Below are 18,920 nucleotides of genomic sequence, written 5' to 3'. Positions count from 1 at the left end.
TGCCCCCCCATAAAATATTTGAGGGGGTGCCTCCCCAGTTGATGGGCATTGATGGTGTATGTCTTGTGATGGATGATGCAAGGCAGGGCTTACCTGGCCCCCCCAATATTTTATGCACCCCTGCTGGGCAGTATACAGGATTTCGAGTCCACCTATTTTATATTCCCAACCTGCTCAGCAAGGCAGGAAAGACTGAGAGAAGAGTTACTTCATGGCTGAGCATGGATTTGAACCTATGTGTTTCATATTCTACTCTGATGCTCTAACTTGGATTTTCCCAAGCTGGTGTCCTCCAAGTTCCATCATCCCTGGCCAGGTTGGCTGGGGCTGACGGGAGTTGTAGTCAAAAACATTTGGAAGGTGCTAGGTTGGGGAAGCCTGCCCGAACCGCAACGCCACCTTGCCAGTTATGGTAAAATGAAACCACAGCATTAACAAGCATCTACATAGTGCTTTTCCCAAATGCTAAAGTGCTTTATGCTAAACACAATGCTCAGTAATCCTTACAAATCTACCCTGTGAGATTAGCATTGTTCTCCCCATTTTGGAAGCAAGAAAATTGTCTGTCTAGCTGAAAGCTTCCTAGTGATTTCATGGCAGAGGTAAGGTTTTACTCCTGAATTCCTAGGTGTGTAGCTCACTATCATCTTCATTTTTTGGGAGGGGTTTCAAAAATGTTGATGAAAAGTAGGAGAGACACAGATTTTGTGAGTCAATGTGCTAAAATGTATCCTGCTCTTAAACTAGACTGGCTTGCCAAAAACTAGCCAGGATGTTGCTGCTGTGCAAAGGAGGTCAGGCGTGCAGCATTTACTCAGGTGATAGTGGCACCTTTGGCAGCAAAGTAAACAGGCCGGTGTGAGTTTAATTCTTCAGGTGCCTGCTTCCATGGGCGGTCTGGAGAGTGGGGAAAAAGAGAGAACTGGCCTTTTCACTGGTGGCTCCCCATTTGTGCCATGCTCTCCCCAGTGATACTTGCCTGGAGCCATTACTATATATCTTCAGGTACCAGGCAAAAACCTTCCTTTTAAACCAAGGCTTTGGCTTTTAACTATCTATGACCTTTTACAGTAGGTGGGATGTTTTAATGCCCCGCTCCCCCAGTTTTAATGTATGTATGTTAAGGGGGTTTTGTAAGTTGCTTTTTCTGTAAGTCGCTTTGAATTGCAACGGCAAAAAAGTCACCAATAAATTTAATAAATAATAAGAGTCATTCCTCCAGTGCATGCTAACTGGGAGGAGTGGGAAAGTCCCACACAGTTGCCTCTGACCCCTAAAGCCAAGGGGTCATCAACACAGTGCCCATGGGCACCAGCATCCCCCATGGTGCCCATAAAAGGTCTCAGTAAATACCCCCTCAAAAATCCACAATGCACAATAGCCTATTTGCTCTTCCAGATCAGTTCCTGTTTGCACTGGCTCAGACTCTCCCACAGCAGCCATCATGTAGCTGGAGCCCGTGGGACTTTGCCAAGCTTCCAGATGTGCCCACTAGCAACCCCCTGCCTTAAGCGTAAATCCCCAAAGTGTCTTAATTAGTATTCTCACAAAATACCCTGGATAAGAGTGCAGGATTTAAAGTGGGTTCAGCAACATGCCCGCAACAAACAATCCTGGAAACGAAACTTTGCTTTTGTTTTGTCAAAATAGCGCTAAAACTTACTGACTCTTTAAAAGATTTTTTTTGTGCTGCTTTATGATAATCATTCTGCATATATAAGACAAAAAAACCCCTGCTTGATTCAACCAACGGGAGGCCTCATCCCATTCAGGGAATGCCCTTCATGGTCAATAGCTAAACAACCCCATTGCTCCCAAGTGGCCTTCAGTGAGCCAAGCCAGACAAGGATCTCCGCTGCAAAGTGGTGGCCTTCGCTACCCAACAAACTCAGCCAGGCCCTCGAGGCCAAATAAAACAAAGGAGCTAGCCAATAAGAGTCCAAAGTACACCAAGCTATGACAAATGACCCCACCGGCGAAACGAAAACTCGTATTTGCAAATGAAAGCAAAAGAGAGACTTACTTTGTTGAGAGCTCCAGCTCCAGTTAGGATGAGATGTGAATTTTCCACTTGGATTGTTCTCTGCCCCAACCGGACAAGGTAAGCCCCGATTCCAATTGCCCGACACGTCACCTGAAGACAGAAATTTGTACCTGTTTCAGTTCCACAGGGCTAGACTGTGCCTCTCCATGAGCACTGTTCTTTATCTGGGTCCTGCCAGTAGCATCCTCTGTAGCTGAGCAATCCTGCTGCACCGGGTGCGATCGGATCATTCAGTTACTCCCAGTGCAGACCAAAAGCAGACCTGTTGATTCACAGAGGAAAGAGGCTGCCCACTGGGTCTCTGTGTGAGCTACTCCTTGCCTCCTTCCTCCAAGAGTGGGCAATTCTGCTGCATCTCTGCATCAGGAAAACTGAGACTGAAAATGACATCCCCATCTATACCTCTGCTGTTAAAGCCATGTGTTTCTGACAGGACTTTTTGGGAAGGGAGTGGAGGACTACAAATCAGTACAGCAACTCTGTGGATTTGAAACCCTGTAATCAAGGATGAGCAGAGGACCGGTGGGTGGAGGTGGGTCAACTACAGCTTCTCACAAGGTGCTAGGATAGCCCGTCCACTCCACCCCAGTGCAAAACACACATACAGTTTTGCACCTCAGCCACTTTCTCCCAAAACTGAGTTACAGGCTCTGTTTAACCCAGTTACCACCAGCCACTGCAAGTGGCCCCGTGTAATTCTCCCATTATCTACTTCCGTAGCTCATTCCCCTAGCAGAGGGCCAGGCCTGCAGGTAAATGTTAAAGAGAAGTTGAGGTGTGTTTTAAAGGATGGGCATTGCCCAGTCTCTGTTGCTTTTTCCACTGGGGTGCCTTAGATTGGGTGGGAGTGAGCCATAAGAACGTAAGAAGGGATCTGCTGGATCAATCAAGCCAGTAGCCCTGCTAGTCCATTGTCCTGTTCTCACCAAGCAGACGCCTCCTCTGGAAAGCCTGCAAGCAGGACCCACAGGCAACAGTGCTCTCCCCATCTGTGATCCCAGCAACTCGTACTCAAGAGGAGGGAATTACTCAGAGGTACTTAGAGAGTGGAGGAGCGAATTCAACAGCTTACTTTGCACCCTGTGAAGGAGCACTCTTGTTTTTTGTCTGTCCTGAATCTTCCAACATTTAAGCTTCTAGTTCTAGTAACTATAAGAAATGGAGTCATTTGAGCAGTGCCAACGTTAAATGACCCTAGAAAACTAAATGAGTGGCCCAGAAGCAGCCCAGCCTATCCACAATCTCTCTACATCACTGCAGGCCTTTTTTGCCATCCCCAAAACACACCGACAAACACACAGAACTGTGGATTACCAGGCTGATAGTGATAATATTTTCATACGCCAGTGATGATTCTCCAGCGATCATGCCAGATCCCCGCAAGTTCTCAGTTCCAAGTCCTTCTTCCTTCCCAATAATATCTGTAATTTTATACCTGATAGGGCGAACCCCAAAGAGAGGGAGGGAGGGAGGGAGGGAGGGAGGGAGGGAGGGAGGGAGGGAAAGAAAGAAAGAAAGAAAGAAAGAAAGAAAGAAAGAAAGAAAGAAAGAAAGAAAGATCACACCTTTATAAAATGTCAGGGCTCCTGGAGACAAACACTTCCCAGAAGAATACCCAGTATCTCGAAACCCTAGAAGCTGCTACCAGTCAGTGTAGACAATACTGGGCTAGATTTACCAACACACTGACTCGGTGTAGGGCAGCTTCCTACGTTCAATGAACTTGGGAAATCCTCTTTTTCTCACAGTGTAAAAATAACATCCTCCCAAGCTTGTCAACGATATACACCTGGCATGAAAAATGTGGTATGATAAAATGAAGATGTAACGTAAAACAGATTAAAATAAAACCCAGCGTCCATGCTTTAGGAAATAACGAATGCACACAGTTACCTAGATTCTCCTTCATCCTCCACATGCTCACAATGCACTGAGTTCAAAGCACTGACTCTCTTATAATCCTGGGGAGTTAGGTAGAGATACTTGAATCCCTGTTTAGGTGGGCAGAAGAGAGAAAAAGAAAGCAAATGAAATCAGAGAAGTTCCTTCGTTCTCACACCGAACCCACATTAGTCCAAAACAACAAAAGAGCACAACGTTTTGCAAAGTAAATCTGTAAATATAAAAGTAGAAGGATACATATTTGTACGTGTTAGGTGATAGTGTCCTTTATCAAAGTTGTCCCTTCATACCCAAAACCCTGCTCCCCCTTTTTCCTAACACTGACCCAACTTCCATTTTATCCTCACTGTAAGCCTGTAGGCAGGGGTGCAGTTAGGGAATTTTGTTAAAAATGATTTTATGGGATGCAGGGGCTCCTCTTGAGAAGGCAACATGTTCTGCTTCAAAATGTGGTTAGCCAGCCCTACTGCAGTTTGCAGCCCCCTCCTGCTCTTTCTGCTGAGTGAGGCCCTTGGCTTGAATCACAGAACTGTAGAATGGGAAGGGACCCCAAGGGTCATCTAGTTGAACCCCATGCAACACAGGAGAAATATGCAGTTGACCCATACGGGGGGACCAAACCTATGATCTTGGCGTTTTTCAGCACCACGCTCTAGTCACCTGAACTAACTGCCAAACTTCTGCTCTGAAGTCCTACCTTGTCGGTAACGTTGCCTTCTGTGGAAGGTTAAGGCTACCACTGCTTTTGACCCAAGGTCACCCAGTCACCAGGTTGGGGATTTAAACCTTGGTCTGAATCCGAATCTGCTTCTCTAACCACTACACCACGCTAGCTTCCTCGGTGCATCAGACACAACTTTCAAAAGCTGCACTCTTTAATTCAAACCTCTTTTCCTCCCACGTAATGGGAGCCTCTACCAACATGGTAGAGGCGCTACACACACAGTTCTGGCATGGCCAGAGCCCTTACTTTGTACGGGTCGGCAGGGTCTTCCCAGGCGACGTGGAACATGTGGCGGATCTCCTCCGCCAATCCGATCCTGGCCCCGCTGTTGGCTGCCACGTAGATCCTGGGGATGCCCAGCTGCCGAGCCAGTTCCGATGCCCGAAGGAAGAGCAGGTCTTCTTGGGGCCCAAAGGACCCGATCCGGTAGGTGATGTCATTGCTAATGACGATGATGTCCCTCCCATCTGGATACTCGGGGCTTTTGAGAGTCATTCGCCAGGCCACCATGCCAATCTGCAATCGAGAGAGGCTATTAGTATTTTTTAAAAAAATCTTCATCACCATCATGACTTATCATGAACATAGGAAGCTGCCTTATCCAAAGTCCACCTAGCTCAGCACCGTCAACACTTGACCGGCAGCAACTCTTGAGGCTTTCAGGCAGGTAGTCTCTTCCAACCTTACCTGGAGATGCTGGTGATTCAACCTGGGTCCTCCTGCATGCTCTACTGCTGAACTGTGACACTTCGTGAGCCATCGATATATTTCTACCCTGCCTTGCAACACTCCCATTTTATTCTCAGAAGAGCCCTGTGCAAAGCCAGGCTTCTGGGACAAAGTCACCCAGACAAGTTCAATCTTTATTACAGTCAAATACCAGACAAGACAAATAACAATAACAACACATACAACTACATCAGCAACCAAGGGGCAGAAGCAATACACAAAACCCAAAATTCCATACATATGTTAGTTATTTATATTGAAAGTAACACCCTAGCAGCTGAAGTCTGTGATACCCAGGCAGTGTCTTTCTTGGCCACGTGGGTATTTGAACCTGGGATTTTCCAGTCCTGGACTGAACCACGACCTTACACCCCTTCTTCCCCCAGGAAAGACCAGCCTGCTTAAGAGGCGATCTTCTCCTAATGAGGCTTATTCCCAGGAAAGTGGGCAGAGCGTTGCAACCTAATCCAAAGCACACTTAAGTCAAGAGTTAGTCCAATGGAACTGGGTAGGAACAAAGGAAATGTCCTCATGCTGTGTCACACCACTGGGTCCACCTAGTTCAGTATGGTCTACATGGATGGGAAGGGGGTTCAGAATGAGGGCATTCCTGGCCCAAGCTGCCCGTGCCAGGGATTGAACCTGCCTGCAGAGAAGACACTCTTCCACAAAGGTACGGTCCTTCCACAAGTGGACGTTTTTAGGATTGCTCTTCTGGGGGGTGGGGGTAGGTGGTTCCCAGTGAGGTCGCAGTTTGAAAGAACACTGCTTCTAGAGGAAGTCACCACATCACACCCAGACTATGCTTAGATTAGGTGTGGGTTGCATTTTTCAGGCTAAGGGCCACATTCCACCACAGGCAACCTCCTGGGGGCCGCATGCCAGTGCTGGGTGGAGCCAGATGGAAAAGTGGGCGGAGCAACAGACATGGTTCTTGTGTGTGTGCACAGCAGACTACCCTGCACCAATGAAAAAGGCAGAAGCTTTTACGTGCACACGTTTCTCTACCCAGGCAGGCATGATCACAGCCTGCTGGCACTTTCCAGCCAGGAAACGGCACTTGAGCGGGACGTGGAACAGAGCCTGTGGGTAGCAGGCATGGACACGGAAAGGTGTATGGCCTGGGAGGAGTCCCGAAGGACAGGAAAGAGAAACCTGGAGGACTGCATTCGGCTCCTGGGCCTGCCTTAGTTGTTATCCAGATGAATGGAAGAAGAAGAGGAGGAGCAGGAGAGTTAGGGCTGGCCTCTCTGGAGGAGGCCCCAGTCCAGTCTGTAGCAAGCTTCCATTCCGGCTGCAAATATAAGGCATGGTTGCACACGGCTGTTTATTGAGGATTCTGCGCCCCCACAGCGTCTGTGCTCATCAAAATGCTGTCCCGTGTCATTTAATCCAGATGTGATGTTTTCGTCCGGGGGGGGGGGCGGGGACGGAATCCAGTAAATAAATAAATAAAATGCATAAATGGTAAATATGGATTAAACGGGGATGGGGTAATGGGGCAGGAACACAGGGCGGCATTCTGACGAGGGCAATGTTGTGTGAATGTTACAAAAAGCTTGCGCACACCGGCAGCGCCGAGTCCACAATGGAAGTGCCACGCGGAAGTGCCCTTGGGGAGGGGAAACGGATGCCTGTGTTTCCTCGGATCGGCTCTTGGTCTCTGCCTCTGTGTTGCCTCCACGGCGAAAAGGGGGAAGCGGGAGGGAGGGGAGGCAGAGGGGGAGCATTTCTTTCTCACTCGAAGATGCAAAGAGTCTAATTTAACTGTTTTTTTGTGTTGGCAAAATGATGTGTGCCACAGGATTTCCATAAGAAGTGGAACCATTATTCTCCTGTAGAAACCCATTTGGCCTGAAAGGTATCACTGGACGGGATGGGGAAAATCAAACCCAATGAATTATTCACGACCTCCGATCAGAAGCAATCATTATTTCTCATGTTCCAAACTGTGATTAGGGTTCTGTGCTGGGATGTCATTTGCCTCCCTAGGTAACAACAGCAGCACGGAATTGCATGTGCAAGGGAGAGGCAGAGAGAGATACATAATACGCAGCCTGTATTATGGAGTGGTGTGTGTGATTTTTCGCACATGTACCCTCTCTCTCGCACACAGATGTATGGGTGAGTGGGTTTGGGGTGGGCACACAAACACATACACATCACAGATTAAAGGTGACTTAGCAGGCACTTAAAATAATATAATGGAGGCTGCAACCTTATGTACAATTGAAACACATGGAAGTCACGCCTAACACCTTTGCATCGTACACAAAGTTTAGTGCATTGGGGTGAGAGACACCCCAATGAGGCATCCCAAATGAATACAATTTAAAATACATATATATTATGCTTCCACCTCACTTTTCCTTCAGGATGCTCCTAAGAAGAGATAGAACAGACGGAAGGTAGAGAAGGTTCATAATTCCTGCCCCCATCAATGTCCAACAAAAAGCACCCAGGAAGTCCACAACCAAGACATGAAGGACAATAGTCTGCTCCCGCTGCGACAACGGGCATTACTACATGCTTGACCTAGAAGTTCCACCAAGCTACTGTGGCTAACAGACATTGACTGACATATCCTCTATGAATTTGTGGTTTTGTTAGGCCATAGGCTCACAGAGGCTGAAATGGGACTCCCATGAAGACTAGATTGAAACCTACCATGAGGTGTGTGCATCTAACTAACCAGGCAATGTTTGGGACTCCAATCAGCCCCAGGCTGTCCCTGTATCTAGAGGTATCATGCAGCCAGGATGATGGCAGTTGTAGTCCACCAGGAGGACACTAGGTTGGAAGAGGGCTGCTTCAAAACCTTGTTCTGCCAAAGGCCACGTTACTTGCTTGTGGTCCCACCAGATGGATGACCAGCTCCCTCCATGGAAAGTGGAACCTCAAAATTGGGAGCAGCCATTCTTGATCTGACCAAAAGGCCCATCCAGTCCGGCGTCTTGTTTCCACAATGGCCCCCCAGCTGCCCCCCCCCCCCGGGAATCCATGAGCAGAATGTGAAGGCTACAGCCTTCTCAACAACTGGTTCTCAGAGAGGTATCATAGCCATCACGGTTGGCAGCCATGGACAGAGTGCTCAGACAAGAACCCAACGCTGTAATGCAGACATCTAACACACAACACTGCAACTCAGACATCAAAACATGGTTAAAGGATTTAAGTATAGTATTTAGACAAGCCACAGTCTGCAATTCCTGCAGATCAGAAACAGAAACCATTTTGCTGTAGACATGGATGGTACGGTTTCTGCTAACCATGGGTGGGGTGTCTGAACAGACAAACCTTCACTACAGCTGCTTCTCCATTAATAACCTCCGTTAATTTGTATACTCTGCTTGAAAAGCTGTCTAAGCTCATTGCTGTCACCAGACTTTAAGGCTGTGGGGTTCCATAGCTCCTTCTGACAGTGAACTCGTGCGTCTGTGACAATAGGATGTTGAGAAACGAAGAGAGGGATATCAGGGGAAGGTGGAGGAGGAAGTTCTAAAGTTTGCAAGAATGCTATATTAATAAAGACCCTGATGTTGGGAAAGATGGAGGCCACAAGGAGAAGGGGACGACAGAGGACAAGATGGTTGGACAGTGTTCTTGAAGCTACCAGCATGAGTTTGACCAAACTGCAGGAGGCAGTGGAAGACAGGAGTGCCTGGCGTGCTCTGGTCCATGGGGTCATGAAGAGGCGGACACGACTAAACAACTAAACAACAACAACCCCACAAAAAATACCCCCCTCCAAAGAACCCAACAAGGGCTGAGCATGCTCAGTGTCCTCTAACACACAGCTATGGGATGCTGAGCGTAAGTTGGACAAGAAATTGGAGGTAGGCAGACATAATGGCCTTCTTGAGTCTCTTGGAGTTTATGAATTTTCCAGGAGTGGATGGATGGACATTTGACACCCTGAATGATTGTGGTTGCAGGTGCACATTGGGACATACTGCAGTTTTGGTTGTGGTGGTGGTTGCAGGTCCAACTTGCAAATGAAATCATGGTTTCAGAGCATCACATGCCCATTGTCCCTATGTGCTCAGCTCAGCTGCCCAGCTTGCTTTGCTCTGACACGCCTTGCCTTGTGTTCTCAAGACCATTCATTCCCCGAGGCTCATTCGTAGAGGCACCCAAACATCAAGCACCTGTCACCATCGTGCGCAACTCTTCCTATACAAGCCTTCACCTATTTCTGTCTAGGAAAGACACTTTAATGGCAAGGTGTGCCGGGGAAGAAGATGGTTCAGAAAATGTCTAATTAGAGGATTTCTCTCTTCCCGTCCGCCCCCCCCCCCAATGTCTCAACCCAAGGCTGCCTTAATGGAAGAATTCTGACACCTAGTGGCAAGTGGGTGAAATATCAGCAGGCTCAAAGGTGTGTGTGTTTTAAGGGGCGGCTGCAGCAAAGGCTTGCTGTCATTTGCATTGCTCAGGAAGACAAGGAAAATCCTTCAGGAGCGGGGAATCCACTCATCAAGAAACACATCCTCTTCCTACATTATCAGGAGCTACTTGTTCTGTATCAAGATTGTCCCACGCAGGGGCAACCCAGCAAATCACACCTGCACTCCCCATAAAAGATTGCCTGGGAAAAGGTTAATACGAGAGTTATCGACCAATTCAAGATTGTTTGTTGTTGTTGCTGATTAATCATCTGGCTTTGAAATCAATTCATCACATTTAAACTAGCAAGGTACGGCATTCCAGAGGACTTGCTGCAGATATATCCCATATGTACTATTAAGTACGAACTCGCTCTCTTGTCACAAACTCACCAATTATTTATTTACCCCAAAATTGCACCAGATAGGCAAGAATAGGAGCATTTGGGAACTCCTCCCAAACAGCCCAATGAGGACTGAGAATACTCGGTGGCATAGACTGTTGAGTGGGAGAGGGGTGAAAAAGTCCCTGCACCACCAAAAGAGTGGCAGGTGGACAGCAAAGAGAGGGGCTCCTCAGTTGTGACCCTTAAAGTGTGAGGAACATTCTCCCAAGGGAGGCCTGCCTGTCTCTCTTGCTTCTTATATTTGAAGCAGCAAAAACATTTTTGTTTACAAGGGCCATTTTTGTTTCACTGTTTGCTTTTGTAAGCTGAACATCCAAACAAGAACGAGCCATGATGAGCCCCAAAGTTACAAAATTTGGGGGAACTCTGGCTTGTTTACACTATGATTTCATGAGAACAAGCACGGATCTGAAACTATGGTTTCAGTTCATGGGTTGTTCACTCTAGTAAAGGTAAAGGGACCCCTGACCATTAGGTCCAGTCGTGGCTGACTCTGGGGTTGCGGCGCTCATCTCGCTTCATTGGCCGAGGGAGCCGGCGTACAGCTTCCGGGTCATGTGGCCAGCATGACTAAGCCGCTTCTGGCGAACCAGAGCAGCACACGGAAATGCCGTTTACCTTCCCGCTGGAGTGGTACCTATTTATCTACTTGCACTTTGACGTGCTTTCGAACTGCTAGGTTGGCAGGAGCTGGGACCGAGCAATGGGAGCTCACCCCATCGCGGGGATTTGAACCGCCGACCTTCTGATCGGCAAGTCCTAGGCTCTGTGGTTTAACTAGCCACTCGCGTCCCTAGTCACTCTAGCCACAGCTTAAACAAACCGACAACTTGCCAAATTTGGACATCGTAGATAACTCTGGTGAATTTAAAACTAGCATTGGAATCTTTCTGGCCTACGTCCCACAGGTGGAAAAGAGAAGGCAGAAGTACATACCTTCACAGCTTGCTTCAGTTAATTCTTGTAGTGCAGGGATAAGGCCCTGCAGATGTTCCTGGACTACAACTCCCAACACCCCTGAGTCCTGCTTGGCTGAGGCTGATTATCATCTCTTAATTCATGGGTCACCTTTTACACATGTATCAAATCGGTTGACAACGTATCATAAAAACAACACGGGAAATATCATCCAGTAAATTTCAAAGCAATTCAAAGTAAACACCCACGGCAGAGATCCATTCCTTCAAGTGGGAAAGCTTGTTGGAACATAAATGCCTTCAATTGTTTCTGGAAAGTGAAGATAGTGGATGCCTATTGTATCCACAGGGCAGAAGAAGTCATAGTAAAAGCTCTGCTTTGAGCCACTGTGGAGCAGGTTTCTGATATTTGGGGGATGTGCAGGAGAAACTCAAGTGCAGAGCGCAGGGATGTCTGGCTGGGGCAAGGTGATCTCTCATGTAAACTGGTCCTGAGTGACAGAGGGCTAGAGCAGGGGTAGGCAAACTAAGGCCCGAGGGCCAGATCTGGCCAAATCGCCTTATCAATCCGGCCCACGGTCCAGGAACTGGTGTGTTTTTACATGAGTAGAATGTGTGCTTTTATTTAAAATGCATCTCTGGGTTATTTGTGGGGCATAGGAATTTGTTCATCATTTTTTTTCAAAATATAGTCCGGCCCTCGCAAGGTCTGAGGGACAGTGGACCGGCCCCCTGCTGAAAAAGTTTGCTGACCCCTGGGGTACAGCGATAGAGGTTGGTGCCAAAACCTTGATCTTGTCCTGTTTGGGTAATGGGAGATGGTGTCTGGGGAGCCACAGATTCCCCACGCCTGCTGTGAATAAATAAATAGCTATCGGAGGAGAAAGCTGTCCAGGGGTGGCGACAAAACCGCTTCAAAAGTAGTTTGAGATGGTCACGTCCAAGCACAGCCCCTTCACCTGTCAGGTTTCATTTGTCCTTCAGATTACTGACGGCCCAAATGTCTCCCCTCCTCTCCCCCAAACGGATTAGCCACTCACGCTTGGAGAATTCAAGCTATTGTCGTGCAACACACACCCCATCCACCCCTCTGCCCCGCAAGGCTTTTGGTTAACACAATTGGATACGAAGGACTCAAAAAAGAAAAGAAAAACTCATTCCCAGCGGTAGCTAATCCCACCAGGAAACAGCTTCACTGACAACCATTTGCAAAGTTCCCTAAGTGACAGTCGCAGAACAGAAAGGTCGCACTCTGGGAATAAGAAGAAAACTTTCTACAGCTCTCCCTTAGTGCTCTGAAAATAAACTGCAGAGATATATTCTCAGACAGGATAGAACTTGAATCCAAACCAGGTTTGAATTAACACTCACTATTGCTTGGGAGACACATATATTCTCTTGATTCAAGAAACCCACAACACTCAGTTTCTCTCACATTGCTGGTTTTTCTTGAGTTTTTAAAGTTGGGATTTCTATGCTCTCTGTAAGGCCGTGGCAGTCGTTTCCCAGACTTGGTTGGACCCTGAGCTGTTCTAAGAACACACTTAGAACATAATATGTGGTTCTGGTTGTTTTACCCCCAAAAAGGATACTGTAAATCTGGAAAGGCTTTCCAAAAAGAGCAGCCAAAATGATCAAGGGGTTGAAGCAACTCCCCTAATGAGGAAAGGCCAGAACTTTGCGGGTTTCCTCATTTCGAGAAAAGGCTTTCATATTACTAGAACTCTGGGCCATTCAAAAAAGATGAATGTTGGAAGATTCAGGAAAGAGCGCATAAACTATGGAATTTGCTTCTTCTACAAGAGGTAGGGGTGGCCCACAATTTGGTTTATTTTTATTTATTTCATACTATTTTTACATCTCTTGACTATCAAACAAAACAAAACCTCAAAGCCGTTTACAAAAAGATAAAACAGTAAAATCGAGAAAATTCCACAGCCCTAGTTTAAAGCATACAAAAAGTTAAAATACTAAAAAAAAATCACCTCAACTTTCTAAGCATCTGGGTAGGCTGGTCTGAACAGGAATGTTTCTAGCAAGCACCGAAAAGAGTACAGCGAAGCCGCCTGCTTGGTCTCAATAGGCAGGGAGTTCGAAAGTGTGTAGGCACTGCCACAGCAAACAATAGAGTTCTTATAAATGTGGAACGGGTATTATGTGGCATCTGTGGTAGCGCCAATTCCGCTGATCGAAGCAGATCAAGTGGGCATGTGTGAAGTAAGTTGATCTCATAGGTAAACTGGTCCCAAGGGCTTTATATGCAAATAGCAACACCTTGAACCTGGCCCGGTAGCAAATTGGCAAGACGGTGCGTATGTCTGATCACAGGGGTTCTATGCTGTCAGCAATTGTGCTGCAGCATTCTGCACTAACCGCAGGTTCTGAATAAAGCACAATGCAAGCCCCACATAAAGCACATTGCTGTAATCCAGTCTTGAAGCAACCAACACTGAGAGCCAGTGTGGTGTAGTGGTTAAGAGCGGTAGTCACATAATCTGGGAAACCGGGTTCGCGTCTCCGCTCCTTCACATGCAGCTGCTGGGTGACCTTGGGCCAGTCACACTTCTGTGAAGTCTCTCAGCCCCACTCACCTCACAGAGTGTTTGTTGTGGGGGAGGAAGGGAAAGAAGAATGTTAGCCGCTTTGAGACTCCTGAAGGGGAGTGAAAGGCGGGATATCAAATCCAAACTCTTCTTCTTCTTCTTCTTCAACACACAAACTACCGTGGGAAGGCTTTCCTGGTCCAGCCATAGCTTTCAAACCAGCCGCAGTTGGTAAAAGGCACTTCTAACCACGGAGGCTACCCGAGAGCTGGCTCCAGAAGCACCCCAAAAGTTTAAAAGATGAGTAGACAAATTCATGGAGGGTTAGGCTAAACACTGGCTATTGGTCATGATGTGACCAATGTCCCACCTCCACTGTCGGAGACAGTGTGAAGGCTGGGAAAGTGGGGAAGAGTGCTGTTGGTCTCAGGTTCTGCTTATGGGCCTCCTATTGGCATCTGGTTGGTCACTGAGGTAACAGGATGCTAAACTAGACGGGCCACTGGCCTGATCCAGCAGGCTCCTCTTAGGTTCTCAATCCCAATTCATCTGGTCACTTTGAGAACCGAGTGCTGGACCAGCTTCACCTGCTACCTGGTCCTTTCACCTGCAGATGCTTGTGACTGAACCTGGGACCTCCTGATTGCTAAGCATCGCTTCTGCCCACTAAGCTACGGACTCTTCTTCAGCTCTTATTTCAACATCTCAAAACCTACAATGAGGTTTTCATTATACGGCAATTAAATTGAAGATCTGACCAATGAAATCATGGACCTGTCCGTCAACACACACACAAAACACTAAGCCAGAGATTCTTTAACCAAGTGACACCTGATCGAAGCTTTGGTAATTGGTATATTGAAGTTCCAATAATACTTAAATCAATGGAATTGATTAATTGATCAGGTTGATAGGCTGAAGAGCAGGTGATTAATCAACCAAAAAGGAGTTACAATCAGGAGGCAACCTTGATTTTTAGTCCTCTGTTCCTGTCCTGCCCTACGGTGTTCCCTGGCAAAATAATTATAAGCAAAATCTTTTAATTTGGGGCCCCTCCACACATTATCATGCATTCGTGGTGAATTCTATTAATGGTGGTATTGGGGAAGTTATATGTGATCCCAATGCAAAAGTTTTGAGGCGGACATGTTGCTTCATTTTCAACTGCTGCATTTCTCATAACTTCCAGCTGAAATTCTGTATTTTTTCAAGCTGCAAACGTTCCAGGTTGTTTGAGGTTGTTTGTCCTACTTTTGCTGCGCTACAGTGCAGGTGTTCCTCTGGGTAGCAATAATGCATTAACATCGAGGAAGCATTGCAGAACAACTAATAAAGCCAATGATGTGTGGATGGGCCAGCATACATCTGCCGCTCATGTGCTATTATTGCATCATATTATTCTCATGTTGCAGAATTCACCATTAAAAAACACCAATTCAAAAGGGCCCCTGAACGCCATTATTTGGCAACAGCAGCTAATTCTGGGTCTTTGATCAAAGGATAAGTAAACACCTTTGATCTCTGCTGAGTGTCAACAATAAACAAAGTTAAAGAAACAAAACGTGCAGGGGGAAACATACCACCACCAACTGCAAGACCTTCCTGAAATGTCTGCACATATGAAATATGGATGAGGTCTGCCCCCATAATGTAAATACAGTAGTACCTCGGGTTACATATGCTTCAGGTTACATACGCTTCAGGTTACATATGCTTCAGGTTACAGACTCCGCTAACCCAGAAATAGTGCTTCAGGTTAAGAACTTTGCTTCAGGATAAGAACAGAAATCGTGCTCCGGCAGCGCCGCAGCAGCAGGAGGCCCCATTAGCTAAAGTGGTGCTTCAGGTTAAGAACAGTTTCAGGTTAAGAACGGACCTCTGGAACGAATTAAGTACTTAACCCAAGGTACCACTGTAGGATGGTGATTTTGGGGGGGGGTTGAGGATTTCATTCTGCAGCAGTAACAGTGGAACATTTCAGTGGTTTCCCAATTTCAAATTTGAAAAAGGATCCTTAAGGGTCAACAAAACATTATGCTAAATTTGTGACTGCTGCCAAGAATGGCAGACCTGAGTCTAGCTGGTTCTTCTCCTTACTTAAAGCTCTGCCCCTGTAAGACTCCATCTGCACTATGCCTTTGAAGCAGTATCAAACCACTTTGAGTAATCACAGCTTCCCTGAAGAATCCTAGGATCAGTAGTAGTTTGTTAAAGGGTGATGAGAGTTTGTCAGGAAAGACCTCATTCTCATCGCAGAGGACTGAACCCGAGACCTTCTGCACACAAAGGAGATGCTCTAATGCTGATCTCTGGCCCTTTCCCTAAAAATAAAGCAAGCTTCCAGTCCTCGTGGCTGTGAATAAAGGACCCTGCTTGGAAATATGTGGGAGAGCTCAGTCGGGAGACCGGGAGACTCTCAATTCCAGGGTCGTGGGTTCGAGCACCACTTTGGGCAAAAGATTCCTGCATTGCAGGGGGTTGGATGACCCTCGAGGACCCTTCCAGGTGTACAATTCTATGGTTCTAAGATGCTGGGGACTGAACCTGGGATGCTATACCTGATGAGCCTTCTCCCCTAATGCCCCTTTCCACAAACTTTTGTGGGTACTTCGGAAAAGGAGAAAGGAGCTTCCGTCTAAGGCACACAGAAAGTCTTTCAGGGGTTAAAGCGAGAGAGAGAGAAGTGTGTGCTTGTAACAGAGACAGAGCGCACGAGCTTGAACGGTTGGGCTTTGGGTACAGGGTCCCATATAATAAGACTATTTGTATTCATACTGGCAGAGTAAACAGTACATGTTCATGCCCAGGCAGCCTCTGCGCTAGTAATTTCAGCCAGAGCACAGCTCGGTCCCTTGGGAATCTGGGCTACTCTCCCCTGGCCTCCAACCACTCCAAATGCCAAATGAGAGAAGAAAAGGAAGGGGGGGGGAGAGAGAGAGACCGGCCGGTGTGGGGAGGGGGAGAGCAGAAACATGCCGAGACCTTCCTACTGCACTGTGGCACCGTCCCCGCTTGCAAGGAGAAAAATATCTAAAACCTTTTTAAAGGGTGCAGTCGCGGAGGCACTGGGAGGATGTCTCTTAAAACCCTTCCTTCCAATTTAGCAGCGGCAAGGCATGTTTTCCGGCATCTTAAACCTTCCTGAACACCAATCAGGTGGGAAGAGTTGAAAAAATTCTGCAGAACAATAACAAAAAAGCACCCCAACACTGCCCAACAGACCCATTATCCTGGGACAGATATTTATATAAAGTTGCCCTATACTGAGTCAGACCAGCAGTCCCATCTTAGCTGGTGTCCAGGATTTTGGATGCTCTGCCTGAGATGCCAATGGGGACTGAACCCTCTACACGCGAGGAGGATGCTCTGCCACTGCGTCACAGCCCTTCCCCAAAATGTTAGTCCACGTCTAACAAGAGACAGGAGGCACAGGACTATGCCTTAAGAGTGAACGAGACCACGGGTATCTAGCCCAATGTGTCCACACTGACTGGCAGCAGATCTCCAGGGCTGCCCTTCCAAACCCTGCCTAGAGATGCCATTGGCGACTGAAGCTGGGATGTTCCATGTGCAAAGCAGGGGGATCTCCACCACTCGGCTACGACCCTTCCCCTAAACCCGGGCGTTCCAAGTGTTCGGTTCTATGATAAATTCTTACTGTTCTGTCGTCCCCGTTTTCTGTAGATTGTGTTTATATACAATGCTTGGAAATGCAAACAATTCTACAGATTGCTGGAATGGGGTGGGGTGGGAGGGCTATTTCCACATGCGGTGGTAATGTCTGATTGTGCATGGTTTTTGGTGGAAAGTGAATTCCAGGAAATTTTCACCATAGTTCAGCAAATTATCCCTCCAGATTCCAGGGATAAACCTATTGCTGCTCTTTCTGGACACCATGCAACAGGTATGGTATAAAGATATCTGCTTGGTAGCACTGGAGGAAGAAAGGGTATATAGAGTCTCCAGGGTTTAGCTGAATTTGGAATCTAGTGGTGGCAGAGAAAGTTATGGAACAGCAGAGGTGACATCTAAGGACCCTTTCTCTTTAATTTGGCACCCTTCCATCACCTTTATCACTTATATGGACAGTGGGATTCATCCTCCAGATTGCCAATGTCCCCTGTGAGCAGACACATACCTAAGCGTTTCTGGCCCCTGGCTTAATGCAATTGTTCCATTTATTCCTTTTTTCTCACACAGCCCTTCTGAGATTATCCTGAATGATGTTTCACAGTATCGCGTATACCAGGTTTCCTCAACCTCGGCCCTCCAGATGTTTTGAGACTACAATTCCCATCATCCCTGCTAGCTAGGGATCATGGGAGTTGCAGGCCAAAAATATCTGGAGGGCCAAGGTTGAGGAAGCCTGGCGTATACCAATGCAATGTGGATTTTTCCCCTATTTTCTGTTTCGTTACGTCATGCAAAAAACAATTTAAAATTACTGTAAAAAAAGAGAAAGAAATGCCTTAAGCCAAAAAACCACAAACATTTCAGAAATCCCGAGAGCTGCATTGCAGGTCAGATCCATGCAAATGCCGCAGGGTCTGTTGAGCTCCCTGTTCAGGATGCCAGCCGCCCAGTTTCATTCTGCCACCCCCCGCCCCACCCATACTACCCACGCCACAGTCAGCCAGCCTACTGTAACTTGCCTCATTTCCTCCAGGCAGCCTGTTCATATGCACCAATTGGCCTTGGTCGTCCAGCACCAGCTCTGTGTATGTCAGCAGGTCAGAAGGCAGCGGAGGAGCAGGCAGGGTCGCAAAGTCTTTCATGGATTCCCAGAGTTTAATTAAAGACTAAAGGTGTTTGGGGGAAGGGAGAGAGATATAATAAGATGCTTTCATTACATTTTTTTAAACACCCCCCCCCCCTCTTCATTGCTTGGTTCAGATGCAACAGGAAACCATGGTTTCCCACTATTACAAGGATTCGTGTCCTAGCAGTGAGTCCAGGTGGGCAGTTCTTACCTGTCGGAACATTTCGGGGATGTCATAGACGTATGTCGTCCCCAATGACTGCGCCTGGAATCTCTTGGATTGGAGCAGGTCCTTTGTCACATACGGAGTGTTGATCAGCATTCCGTGTAGTGGCCCTTGTTTATCGCCGTAAGCCTGGAACATAATCTAGACGAGGAGATACACACCCACAGTTAAAGTCAATTTGATGTTAGTGCATCAGACAAGGCCCCACGGCTGTGTTGTTACATCCCACCATACAGGAAAGGCTATGGGATGAATGGCTTCTTGAGGCTGGTATTCTCCAGGCA

General features: G+C 47.2%; 1 protein-coding gene across 7 annotated transcripts in view; it reads right to left on the bottom strand.

Annotated features, from left to right (window-relative positions):
- The window catches only part of ACACA (acetyl-CoA carboxylase alpha), a 204,061-nt gene that overhangs the window by 59,209 nt on the left and 125,932 nt on the right, over positions 1-18,920 (bottom strand). For all 7 annotated transcript variants that reach the window (XM_081172826.1, XM_081172824.1, XM_081172825.1 and 4 more), the window contains 6 exons: positions 18,622-18,777; positions 18,304-18,450; positions 4,917-5,186; positions 3,938-4,035; positions 3,359-3,479; positions 2,024-2,134 (listed from right to left, as the gene is read on the bottom strand). In XM_081172826.1, the coding sequence (XP_081028952.1) occupies positions 2,024-2,134; positions 3,359-3,479; positions 3,938-4,035; positions 4,917-5,186; positions 18,304-18,450; positions 18,622-18,777 (903 nt within the window). The remainder of the gene's footprint in view (positions 1-2,023; positions 2,135-3,358; positions 3,480-3,937; positions 4,036-4,916; positions 5,187-18,303; positions 18,451-18,621; positions 18,778-18,920) is intronic.

This window comes from Podarcis bocagei (assembly GCF_964188305.1).
Source record: "Podarcis bocagei genome assembly, chromosome: 15".
In the NCBI taxonomy this organism is placed as follows: Eukaryota; Metazoa; Chordata; class Lepidosauria; order Squamata; family Lacertidae; genus Podarcis; species Podarcis bocagei.
Note: the sequence above shows the minus strand (reverse complement) of the source record. Positions and strands in the feature narration are given on the sequence as shown.